Source organism: Cavia porcellus, unplaced genomic scaffold (assembly GCF_034190915.1).
Source record: "Cavia porcellus strain 051 isolate PalLab524CR breed Dunkin Hartley unplaced genomic scaffold, mCavPor4.1 scaffold_6, whole genome shotgun sequence".
Taxonomy (NCBI): domain Eukaryota; kingdom Metazoa; phylum Chordata; class Mammalia; order Rodentia; family Caviidae; genus Cavia; species Cavia porcellus.
The window spans coordinates 30,562,242-30,575,731 of record NW_026947489.1 but is presented as its reverse complement, the minus strand read 5'-3'; the positions used below and the strand labels follow the sequence as shown (position 1 = coordinate 30,575,731).

Sequence of the window (13,490 nt, the reverse complement as noted above, 5' to 3'; positions counted from 1 at the left end):
CAAGTTACGTTCTCACACAGTCAACTTGACATTTGGACAAATTATCTCCATTCTTTTCAGGTCACAGGGTTGGTATGCAAGTTGCTGCCTCCCTTCTCACCCCAATTTCTTCCTCATATCTCAAAATTCACAGGGGATGCATCACTCTCTAATCAGATTTCCAGCTGAAGAGAGGAAGGCCAGCTTGCATTTTCCCTCAGCAGATGTCTTATGACCCAGATAGTACTGATTGCATATCTTCTGTCTGCCTATATCCTGTGCATGGTGAGATGGGGAGTGCGGGGAGACAGCTGGGACCGCAGAGCTCGTTCTGCTGCTTCTTAGTTAATCATGCAACTGTGGGAAATTTAGCTCCTCTTGTCCTCAGTGTGAGGACTTCAGCCATGGTTCCAAGACATCAGGAAAAGTCCTACTGGACTTCTTGTTTCACAGATATAAAGTGGCCCTCGGAATTTCAGTCTGCATGCCTCTTCACTCATCTCTAGCAGGACAAGCTGGCTGATGAATCATTCACAGACTAAAAATTCCTCCTGCAACTGAATAAGTCACTCAGAGTATAACGCACGCCCCCCTCAGAGCAGGAGTCAGCAGGGCTGTACCAGCAATGGATTCCTTTTTTCTAACCAGGGTCCACTCAGACAGCCAAGGACGGGTAGACTTGGTTGGGAAGGAAAAGGGAGGTAGATGTTCAGCATGCATCATGGCATCAGCTCAGTTTATGATGCCTTCACACAGAGCACGCCGGTATCTTCTATCATCAGCGTGACTGAATGTTTTCAACTCCTGTCTCCTCAAATCAGCTGCCAATGAACCAATTAAAAATATGATCAAATGTTAGGTGCCTCTCCCTTGCAATGCAGTCCCCACTGTCAGTTTCTCCATATCTGCAGTCATCCTGTCCTCTGTATTTAAAAGTGGGAGAGCTGTAATATTCTCTTTCACAGACTGGGCTTGGGAAGAGACATATTCCTCTTACATTTGCCTCATAATTGTCATGTTCTTATATTTAATTTTCCTCTGGGAAAAACAACTTGGAGATCGAACCTCAGTTTCATTCTACAAAGACCTTGGAAAAGTATTATAGGGGGCCTGGGATTTAGCTCAGCAGCATTAAGCGTCTGCCTGGCAAGCGCGAGATCATGAGTTTGATTCCCGGTACCAAATAAATAAATAAATAAATATTTTAAAGTTTTAAAAAGTATTTTAATACAGTTTGTAACAGATTTCTTCCATGAAGTCTACCAATGGAAAAAAAATGCAAGGAAGGAAGGAAGGAAGGAGGCTTTTGGTAGAGGACAGGCGAAAGAAACTCTAGAACTGTTTTTATAAGGCATGAATTTATGTAGAGTAATAATACGCTAAATAGTTGTAAGACTTCAAAGTTGAAATTCCAGTTCCCTCAAGATTTTAATACAAATCAAAGGCTTCAGCTCACAAATGCAGCATGAAAAAATAATTTTTCTTGGTTTTTTGATATAACTTAATTTTCACTTTGAGACTCTAGTAAAATAAAAATAACCATGTTTTCCAAATTTCCTCCCCTTTCACATTCATATTATGGTATTGTGGGAGGTAGGGTGGAAAGGACATCTGTCTTTAATGTCACAACCCAGCGATCCAAGCAAATTGTCACTAAGACAGCCATCCTTCTTGTCCACATGCATCTTTAGGTTGGCAGCTTCATTTTTTTTTATAACCCTCTTAAGTCCATGTATTGTACCCTGGCCACATGGACCCACAAGGAGACCCTGAAACACAAGGGATCCATGGCCTGGAGGGTAAGGTGCTTACAGTTCCCCTTAGGAAATGCACAAATCTTTGTTTCGCTGCTTCTCTGGGATTTGCCTGAAAGGCAGCCTTTGGACTCATCTATTCAGAAAGTACAAATATCTATACTCTTTTCTTCAGCTTCTCTTCTCTCCTATTCAATAGCAATAAGCATTTTCATGGGGGAAGAGATAGTCTTGCCCTCCTCAAACCACCTCAAACTTTTAAAAAACTATTGATTATTTTGGATCAGGCAATTCTTGTTGTGGAGGGCTGTGAGCATTAAAGAATGTTTAGTATCACTTTAGCCAATAGCCCCTTCCAGTTCTTGACAATCATTACCAATAAACAATCTTGGCTGAACCCCAGTCCCCTCTGTACTCCTAAAACCTAAGCTTTGACACACAATATCTAGGAAGAGACTCATGGAAATTTGCTTTCCTTCCCTACAATGAATGCCTCGTCTTCTTCCTAAGCAGTTCATGTAAATGTAAGGAGAAAAGATCAAAGCACAAGCATGCCTGTTAATCCTGATAGTAGACTTCACTGGACTGAGATATGCCTAGCAGTTATTAAAGCGCCACTGGGTGTGTCTGTGTGAGATCTAGGTGTGGCCTTGGGTATTACATATGGACCCTTACCTATTCTTTTTTTTTTTTTCTTCTTTAATGTAGGAGAAATATACTACCACTCAACCTCTACTGTAAGGTTGGCAGCCCTGAAAACTCCTTTTTTTAATGTGGCATGTGATGGATATATTCCTGCTCCACAAGGAATGAGGAGAAGGCATTTCCACATGCCAGACCCTTACCTATTCTTCTTAGGTGCTCTTCTCCTGCTGTGCTTCCTGGATTCTGCGAACTCAGCAGCTTGGTTAAACTGTGCCCTTCTGCCACGATGTCTCTGCCTTGAAACCTGTCAGCCACATACTGAATCCCCTGAAACTCTGAGCCCAAAACAAATTTCTCATCCTTTACATTGTGGGTGTCAAATATTTTGTCCCACTGGTGGACAAGCTGACCATTCAGTAGGGGATGTAGTTAATACTTAAGGAACATAATTCCACGTGTGTTGTATTTCTTCACCTCTTCCCTTAAAATACACTCCATGTTCATTCTATCACCTCCTTTGTGTGTGTTACGTTTAGTAAATATGGACTGCATTGAATAAGCGCACAAAGAGAAATTGGAGTAGGAAGGAGAAAGATGCAGCCATTAAATTCTGATCCATACGGTGGAAAAAAATTATTCTTCACATCTAACACCCACTTCTGGAACCATGTTTCTCAGTATTGAACTTCCGGTCCATGTTTAGAGCTTGCCCTCCGTTTAGGGGATTAAAGCAATTTAGACTTGGGTGTTTGAAGAGGAAGCTGATCAAAGACCTCGCATGTGTATGCCTTTAACCCTGTAGGAGTCATTCTGAGAAAATCAATAAGAAGCAGAAATAACTGCACTGACAGCAAATTTTTCATCACCTTGTATGTAAGGGAGACTTCACCAGGGCCCCAGGGGCTGCTATCTCTAATTTTCACAACCATATGTGGGGGAGGGGACAATCGCTGTTGCATAATTGCTGTTGTATCATCTGCTATACGTTGATACATTAGCAGGCTTTGGTATGAAAGCTGTAGCCCTTTTCACCGCAACTTAGCATAAACCAAGCTTTATTCCCTAAGCATCTCAGACCTGCATGCACACAGGTGTAGATTGGCACAGAGCTCAGCATTACCAAGCCAGGGTGGGGCAGTGGCTTCTCTCCAATGGAATCAGACTTATACTTGAACTCCAGATGTTAATTCAGGGCACCAGGTGGTGAACCTAGGATTTCCTGCCTAAGGATGGGCCACTTTGGGTTTCTATGTGTGTGCTTAAGTCCTCTATATATCTGCTTTACTCTTATGTCACTGACATAAGTAAATTATGTGCATTTATGCTTGGATATGGCTTGTAAGTTTGCTGAAAATTTGAACGTTCTTTTAATATCTAAATAAACACTCTGGTTTAGATTTTCTCTCTTCAGGGATTTAAACAGTCCTTTAATGTTATGTCCTGCCCCAAGGTGCCATCATCATGAATATTAATTACTGCTGGGATATCTGGTGAAAACACCAACAGAGTGTTCTAAATAATATTCCAAAGAAATTCCTTGATCACCCCAAGAATGCCAAACCTAAGGGCTAACGATGAGGTACTCTGCTCTGCATCAGAACCTATGTGAAACAGGTCATTTAATCCTCACAACTGACTATGTGCATACTGTTGTCTCAGTGGGATTTCTCTGAAAACAGAGCTTGAGACAAGGGCTTTTGAAAGTGGTACATTTGGAAGGTGATCCCTGAGGCCATGAATAAGGTGGAGAAAACAAGAAGGGAGGAAGGGCCAATGTAAGTACGTGTTGTTCAGGTACCATGGTTGGCACAGCGTCTCAACTCTGCTTAATCTCTTGAGAACAAGACAGATGTCTCTCGTAATCTCCAGTGGGAGGGCAAAAGTGGGATACCTATCCACTAATGCTCATGTCCCACACAGTCTCAGAGGTAGGGGCTCTCTCAGGACAAAAAGCAGAGAAACTAAGCCTTGATTGCTCGAAGGAAGTGAATAGACGCAGTCAGAAAAGCACCACGCAGACATGGCCAAAACCAGCTCAGAGGTGAAAGAATCAGGGCACCAGCAGCTTCTGTCATAATCTCTATCCTCCGCACCATCCCATCCTGGAGACGAAACCAAATGCATGGCAGTCACTCACTGGTCAAGGTCACAAAGCCAGTTAGTGATGGAGACAGGATTTGAACAGGGGCGGTCTGACTTAGACAGGAGCCCCGATCCCTCACTGCTGTACTGCTGACCACCCTTCCTGAGTGACCAGAGGGCCTTGCACCACTCTGCCCTGTGCAGTTCCACCCAGAGGTTTGGGCAGTCAACCATCAGCTCAGGGCACAGTCTATCTTAGTAACACACGCTCACATCCTGCAGTTTCTCCTTTGGGAGCCAGTTTTCTTCCCATTCCAACAACCCACGGTGATGCTACTACAACACTACATCTGCACTCGTAGGAGAAAACTCAGTATTCTTCACTGAGACTACGAAGGAAGGAGAGGTCCAGATTGCACATCTGTTGAGAAAGAAAAAACATAGCTCATACAGCTTTTTAACTGCTTTTACATTTTTATTAAAATGTTGTTCTTCAAAGGGTATAGAAATACATTTGTTGGAAGTTAACCATCTGCTTCAAACATACATGAGAAATCTACCCAACCAAATTCTACCTCATCAGAATTTATTTAGTTTGCATACACACATACTCACACACATTGTCAGGACAACACCAAAGGACTACATTTGACAGGCTGGATAGAATTTCCTGGTTGCTTTTTTCTTTGATAAAAGTTGCAACAATTATGAAAGCTTTGCAAGATAGATTTGAAGGGCTACAGCCTAAATAGTAGGGCCAGAAGCAACAGGTGGCAGGCACACAGGGTCCAGGAAGCAGCAGAGCCTCGAGAGAGGTGCTGGTCCTGCTTCTTCTGTGAGCAATCTACACTGTGAGGGGACACACACAGGGAGGAAGGTGCTCCTACTCTGGGGGTGAGGATCTTTGGGCTCATACTCAGGAGTTTCAAGACACCACACTCAAGAGAAGAAAAAGGAAACTCCTCTCTTACAGGCTGAGCTTCCTCCAAGGGACAAGAGCCCTGCACAGCTAAAGGAGGGGATGTGTTAGGATCACGGCCTTGGGCATGTGGGAATCTACCTGTGACTCCCACTTTCTTCCTTTCAAGCTTGCTCAATGGATCGACAGACCATTAAAAAGAACAAAACACCCTACAGCAATGACTGAGAACCTATAGCATGTGCGCCAGAGCTGTCTGTTATCACTGAAAGCTCTAAAAGGTTCACTATCACTGTCCTAGAAAGAAAGACAAGGTTGGCACTTGATTTGCCATCATTAGGGATAAAATACTAGGTTTGAATTCAGCCTGGTGAGATCAATTCCAGAGCAAACTCAAACTGCATGTGGGAGTCTCCCCCGGAACCAGGGAGCTGAGGACACTGCCCTCCCTCCTCCAGATACTCTGGCTCCTACTAAAACTTCCTTGGGAAGAAGAAGGTGAAGAGCTTGCCCAGGCTGGGTGTTGACTTGGCAGCTTACAGTGATTGCATCTTCTTGTTCTGTACAGCTCTGTGAGAACCAAAGTTGGACCACACACTGAATATGAGCCTTGCAGTCTTTCAGACAGAATCACCTTTCCTAATTAGGCAGTTTAGCCTGATGGATGTTTCCAACAGACCCTGCTCATGCTAACTTTGCATTTCTAACCATCCTGTAATTCAAAAACTTGAGTAAAGTGGTTTTTCCCAGATATTTTACTCATACAGATTATAACATAGCACCTTTCATGTGCGATCAGGTGGAGCAGACCACAGTGCCACGAGCGTTTGTCACACTTTTTCTCCACCTCTAAATATTTTGTTCACTTAAAAAACAAAGTGAACAAATATTTTGTTCACTTAAAGTTTAAGGAATGGATTACAGTGAAGCACTTGCAGTGTTTCCTATCTGACACCGACCATGGCTGGAGGTCCAGATGCTCTTCCTGGGGTTTGGGAAGGCCAAGAGAATGTCTAGAGAGTCAAGGACAAGTCTCCTTTAGCCCTGGGCATGTCCATTGCCATGTCTGTCACACAGGGATGAGACAGTCATTCCTTACTCATATTCCAGAGAAAGGATTGAAGGGTAGCAGGGGAATGTAAGTCATAAAGGTTGGGGCTTCCAGAGAAATGCTGCCTGATGCCACTTCCCTATCTTCTCAATATAAAAGGTTCTTATGTTTGTTACCCAAACAAGCATCTTTTTTGGCCGCTTCACTACATAATTATCTTAGGCTTTCCTTACAGCAGTGGTCCCCAGGTTTTCTGGCACCAGAGTCCTGTTTTGTGGAAGACAATTTTTCCACACACAGGAGTGGGAGAGGTGGGGTAGGGAATGAATTACACAACCAAGGTGGAGCTGTGCAGTTCTCAGTGTGTTCACACCCCGAGAGGCAGAGCCCCGTTCGTGATGCCCAGAGTGGAGAGTAGCTGTTACTACAGATGAAGCTTTGCTCATCTACTGCTATGCACCCTGGTCACACACTGGTCCCAGTTGGACACCCTTGCCTTCGAGATCTCTATTCCCTTTGAACTCAGGGATCTCTTTTCTTTGAGTATTCTCCCCTCACCCCAAGGAAATGAGAAAACCCCAGAAAATGCACATGGAACACCTACCCTGAGATCTGTTCCAAAGTGCCCAGCTTTCATCCCTCAGAGACTTACCCAAGCACATGATCTTTGAGATAAATACAGATACTCCCACAATAGTAAGGATATTTGATTTTACATAATTTCTCTTTCACTCAAAGTATGTGTTCCATATAGGAAGAAACACCCTACAGAAGTCTGCAATGACATCACAGTTCATATGGCCAGAGTGAAGGGCAGGAATATAGAAGCTCCCTGTGCTGCCAGAAACGCACAGCCCTTGCTAGGAGTCCACCTTTGGGAAAATGCTCACTTTATTGTTTCTGCTCATCTTTCGCTCCACCCTGCCCCTGGCTGCCTTCGTCTGGATCAGCTCTTCTGGAGTGTTGCCCAAGGGCGGAAGCAGCCTCTTCTTGCTGTTTCGGGTCTCTGACAGCCATTGAGGGGGCAATTCAAAAGGCCCAAAGCCAACTTTCAAGGCATGTTTGTCAGGGAATGTGTCAGCCTCCACGAGGCCTGCTGGTGCCACCTGGGATGTAGAGTCCACTGTGCCTGGGGGTGGCACATGAGGGGTCACCTGCTCTCCTTCCAGGCAAGTGGTAACTACCTCCTTGGCCTGGAAGTCAGCCAAGCCAGGGTACCTGGCTTCATTCTCTTCTTCATCCTCTGTGGGCTTAAAGATCTGCTGCTGCCCAATGTGGAACATTTCCAGGAGCTGGCTGCCTGAGCGCACGCTGGGTTCCAGGCTGGCATCAGCCACTGCGCTCCCTGTGCTCACCACGTTACGTCTACTGTACCTATGGTGCAGCTGCACCAGAGTCCCTATCAAGCACTTGCGAACGGATTTGTTCACAGTTAGAAAGAGCACGGGGTTTGCCAGCAAAGAGACTTTGGGCAGCCAAATGGCAGTGAGCAGTAAAAAGATGGAGGTGTCGGGGACATTGAGCACAGTCTGGTAGACGACCAGGGTGGCATAGGGCACGCTACACAGGATGAAGACCATTACCATCGAGAGCAGGGTGGCATGCAGCTCGGCCTCCCGCTGGGAGGCGTAGGGGATAGAGATGGTGTTCTGAGGGGTCCGGAGGGCTGCAATGATGACCTTCTTTTTCTGGCTGGCACTCAGGGCCCGGCGGATCAGGATCAGGAAGAGAAACACCACGACTACAGGCACGATGACTGTGGTGATGTTATAGACCAGGACATACACCAGGTGGCCCAAGGAGTTGCTCCAGACTTCCGTGCAGGTGGACATGGCATAGATGTCAGCCACATTGGTCACTGCAAACACAGGGATGCTGGCCACCACTGCATGGGCCCAGATGTACATCACCAGTTCCCGGGACTTGGCATCAGATATTTTTCTCTCCAGTGGATAGAGGACTGAGTAGTATCTGCATGATACACAAAAGAGGGTTAGGACACTCTGTAAAGTTAGAGGATTCTAAATCACCAGAAGTAACTGAGAGCCAGGTTCTTTCATTTTGTCTAGCATCCAAGAAGTCGAATCTTAAATTTTAAGGACTTTGGTATGCAACAAGAAGTACCACTAAACACATACAAACGCACACATGCATGCACACATGTACACACTTTCCAAAGGGGCAGGGAGAAAGTCTTTCTTCACATGACCCTGAAGACTCTCTATGAGGAAAACAAGGAAATAAATTCAATCCATAGCCTTATAAATATTATCATAGGATTAAATCCTCTATAAAGGATGTCTTTACCTGCTATAAAGCCATCTATTTTTCAACTTAAAGGTAACTCGTAAGCATTTTACATGGAATAGAGAAACTTCAGGAGAACTTTCAGAAACATTCAAAGGCAATAGCAGAAACTTTTACACATAAATATCATAAGCAGATCCACACTACTGTCTGTAAATTGTATACCGTTAATATTTAAAGCTGCTCAGGGCAGAACCCCAAGTGAAAGATGGATCTCAAAAAGGTCCCATGAACAAACATTATTCCTGATCAACAAGCATTGTTCTCATGGTAACTGTAAGAGAAACTAGTAAGTCTAAAATGCTTGCATAATTAAATTTTTATTAAAATCAGATAAGACAATAGTTCCTTCCAAGCTTTAACTTGATCATCCTATAAACCCCTAAACAGAATGTCAAGTGCACTTTAATATCACCAGTGATTTTGGAGAACAGAATAACCCTTCAGAGCTGAAAACCCATCTATCATGAAGGGCTACCACCAGCTATCAGCCATATGGTCAGTTCCTTCACATAAGGAACTGCTACTAGCTACCATCTCTGCTACTAGCTAATGCTGGAGTTAGCTTTCCAACCAGGGTTACCATCACTCATGCTTGGGACCAGTAAAATGTACCTGACCAATAATCTTGACCACCACCTCTGTACCTATTTGGTGCCAGGCCCTGGATTCACACAAACAAAACTACACAGGGATGACTCTGCATTCAGTGGGAAGAAAGACATGCACACCAACAATTTTCAACAAGGCGATGAGGGCTGTACTGGAGGCAGGAGCAGAACAAGGGGCACCAAAAGCCATCTGTGAAGTCATCAAAGAGAAAACAGCACCATGATGGAGGCTGGCAGGGAGACAGTGGAGAGGATAAGATCCTCAACTGAGACACAGGTGATGCAAGCACAAGAGTGGCCAGGATGACCAGGAGGGGAGCGAACGTGGTAAAATGTGGTCCACATTTCTTTCTAGCAAGGAAAAGCAGAGCAAGTCATGCACAAATGATGCATGCTGTCACTGTCTCTCAACACAGGTCAATCATTTCTAATCGCAAGTCCATAAACATGCAGTGGCCCCATCCACACACATGAATGCCTGCCTAAGACTCTGCTGGCTCTGCTTATCATCAGTCAGCTCACTCGCATGCCACTATCCTAGGTCACCTCAATTTTCCATCCCATTATGTATTAGGAAATAGACACAACACAAGAACATAGCTCACTACAAACAATGTTCCTAGTGCAAATCTCTAAAAGATGATGCAGGAAGTGTGGGAACCACTTAACTGGCTGCCTTGGTGCTGTGAAATGAACAGCTGCAAACAAAGTGAAAGGCTGTTTTCCCTTCATCTTCATGTGTAACGGACAACCTGCGAATAATCTGTATCTCTACATAAGAGGAATTTGCCAGAGTTAATTTTTCTACTAAAAGGACTTGTTTACCTTTTATGTTATAATGGTAACAATGCAGAAGAAAATAAAAAATGTCTTATTTGCATATTTCCTTGTCTAAGATCATGATATAACCTACAGAGATTTTTACATTGCTTCCAGGTGTAATGGCAAAATGTCCAGAATAATGTGTTCCTCCTCTTGTTTAATACTGTTTTTAAAAAACTTTCAGGATTCACAGCAGTGTTATTCATAGCAACTAAAAATGAAAACAAATGTCCATCAACTGGTAAATGGATAAAGAAAACGTGAGGCACCAATGAAATATTATTGACCATAAAATGGATGAAGTGCCGATACACACTACCACGTGGATGAACCTTGAAGACAAGCTAAGTGAAAGAAGGCAGGAACAAAAGAACACATACAACATGATTCCACCTGCATGAAACGTGCACAAAAGGGCAAATACATAGAGACAGAAAATAGATCAGTGGTTGCTAAAATCTCAAGATGGGAAAGAAAAGCAATTGCAGGGGTAGAAGTTAAAACTAAGTTGTAGTGCCAGCTATTCATCTCTATAAATACATTAAACTTCACTAATTTGTACCCTAAGCCTAGTTGAGTTTTATTAATATACAAACTGTATCTCAAAACCATTTGTTTCAAAATTTCCAGAAAAGCAGAGTCCAGGACATAAAAGACTGAAAGGCTTGAGGCTACCCAATGCTGGGTACCCCAATGCTGGAACAGAGTTAGCTACTAGAGAGGCTGAGACAGGAGGATTGCTTGAGTCCAGGAGTTCAAGCTGGTAACATAGCGTGATTCTATGTCAGCAATAAAAATAAGGCTTCATAATAGCAGGTGGTAAGGGGCAGTCAGAAGAATGTGTTACGGCATCTACCAGAACGTAAACTTGCAGCAAGGACTCTGACTTCCAGATTATGAATGATGGCAATAACTAAAATATAAGATTAATTGCCAAATAAACGTCTTTTAAAGATGGACAGAAAAAACAACAGCAGTATAAGGCTTGGAAATAAATCTTCCAGAGGAATCTGTATGTTTTCTGCTGGGTCCAGCGAGGTCTTTAATCATTAGTTAAGTAACTATTGAATTATTCCCTTCTTCCTCCAGAAATGTTTTCATGTTGTACCAAAAAATCCTAGTTGCAAAATTATAAGTCAGATGAGCTTCAGATCACAATGTGATGCCAATTCCAACCAAGCTAAAGCAACAGCGTGAACAATAGCTTGTCTTGAGCACTGTCACAATGTCACTCTCCCTAAGTCCTTTCTCAGGGGTCTTACTCTCCCTGACTGTATTTCAATCACTCCATCCCTTTGAGGCTCTCATTTTGTTTTTGTTTTTCTGAGATAGGGTTTCACTACACAGTTCAGGTTGACCTTGAACTTACTAGGTAGCTCAGGCTGGCCTTGAACTTGTAGCACTCCTCCTGGTGAGGCTCTGTTTTGAACATTCTCTTTATTCTGACCACAGTGGACTAAAAATCAGCCTATGAAACATTCACAGTTCATCATTTGTTTCACAAGGCTCATTGTTCGCTACACTTGTAAACCCTGAGTCCCCAGCTAACACATCTCACCTGTCCAAAGCAATGGCAGGGAAGCTGAGGACAGTCACGGAGCAGAAGACTTTGTGTAAAAATTTGACGACTTTGCAGAAGAACATGGTGTAGATCCACCAGCAACAGTGCGGACTGGTGCTGAGGATGATGTCGAAGGGCACGCAGACCAAGCTGGCAAAAATCCCCGAGCAGGCCAGGTTTTTAATGAACCTGTTGGTGACAGATTTGAAGACGGTTGTGTGGCAAGTTGACCATAGTACCATGAAGTTTCCTGGACAGATGTGCAAAGAAATAAAACAAAATTAATAATTCAAAGAAAAAGGAAATAATACATAATATAGGTTAAAATCTTTTAAAATATATTTGAGAGATGATTTAAACATACCATGTTGTCAGTTATTGTGAAATTATTAGGTCACACACATGAAAAAGACTAGATGAAATTTCAGAGGTGAGTTATATTTTAGGTAAAATAATATTATTATGATGCTTTAGTACCACTGGCATAGAAACAATTCATTAGGGATTATTTATTCTTAGGTAGTCTACTCTTAGCAAGTTAGGTCATAAATTCTATGCTACCAAACTGCAACAGAAACACAATAAATATTAAATGCATAATTTTAAACTTTCTAGTACCTATATTTTTATAAAGTAAAAGGAAACAAGTGAATTTTTAACCCATCCCAGTGCTAAGTACATTTCAAGATGTAATCATTACTTAAAATCCTCAACATTTTCCATTTTCTTTTATACTAAGTTTTCACAATCCAGTATGTAATGTCTTTTTACACTTAGGACACATCTCAATTTCGACTAGTCACATTTCAACTGCTCAATGGCCACATGCATTTAGTGGCTACTATACTGGACAGCAGTAGACTTTTCAGCACCAATAACACAGTCGCATTCTCCTCCTGTGCCTTCCACAAGCTGGAAATCTCTTGATTTTCCTTCCACTCTCTACATCACCTCTAGCCCCTGAGAGCTCTCTCTCTCTCTCTCTCTCTCTCTCTCTCTCTCTCTCTCTCTCTTTTCTAGGCCCTTCTCAGTCCTCTCTATGCAGCCCCTACCTAGATTAGATTACCCATTCGGATGGCTTTCCACCAAAACTTCCTATCTTAGAAGCCGCCTCTTCTCTATACTCCAGCCAAACTTCTGATTCCCTAGCCCTCTCCATTGATTATACTCACATGGTCCTTAAAGGTCATAATCTGATGGCACCCTGGCCAACCTCACACCTCTCTTCCCCTGGCTTGAAGGTACAGCAGTCACTCTGGACCTTTTTTCTGCACTTAAAACATATCAAGCATTATTAAGCCTCAAGTTTTTGTACTGCCTAGCCTGTTCTTCATATGTCTAGCTCACTTTAATCCAGATCTTTGTTAAATGTTGCTTGCTCTAAAATACCTTCCTTGAGCATCTTTTAATGTTAAAGGCTCACTGCTCCTCCCTCCACTATACTATACTGTAGAGCCTTGTGGTGTCCTTGGAAATTCTTATCGTATCCTCAAAACTTGTTTTCTTGTTGTCTCTCCATTCATGAGAGAAAAAGACATGTTAATCTTACTCAGTGTTACAACTCCACACTCAGCTCAGTATCTATCACAGAGTATGCATCCAATAAACATCTACTGAACAAATTAATCAGTACAGTGATCAAAAGTCCCTGAAGTAAGACAAACCTTTTGGTGAGACATATATCAGTTACTCAGTAGATGACAGGGCACACTCTGCGTCAGAATGACATGCAGAATCACAGTTACTAAGTATGGCACCA

General features: G+C 43.0%; 1 protein-coding gene and 1 non-coding gene across 5 annotated transcripts in view; both read right to left on the bottom strand.

Annotated features, from left to right (window-relative positions):
• Window positions 1–2,433: 2,433 nt before the first annotated feature.
• LOC111758515 (small nucleolar RNA U109) lies at window positions 2,434–2,569 on the bottom strand. The gene has a single exon (XR_002792698.1). It is a non-coding gene; the product is annotated as a small nucleolar RNA U109 (small nucleolar RNA).
• Window positions 2,570–4,914: 2,345 nt separating this feature from the next.
• The window catches only part of Gpr176 (G protein-coupled receptor 176), a 133,695-nt gene continuing 125,119 nt past the window's right edge, over window positions 4,915–13,490 (bottom strand). For all 4 annotated transcript variants that reach the window (XM_063250296.1, XM_003475679.5, XM_063250298.1 and 1 more), the window contains 2 exons: window positions 11,729–11,981; window positions 4,915–8,401 (listed from right to left, as the gene is read on the bottom strand). In XM_063250296.1, the coding sequence (XP_063106366.1) occupies window positions 7,291–8,401; window positions 11,729–11,981 (1,364 nt within the window). In that variant the 3' untranslated portion in view covers window positions 4,915–7,290. The remainder of the gene's footprint in view (window positions 8,402–11,728; window positions 11,982–13,490) is intronic.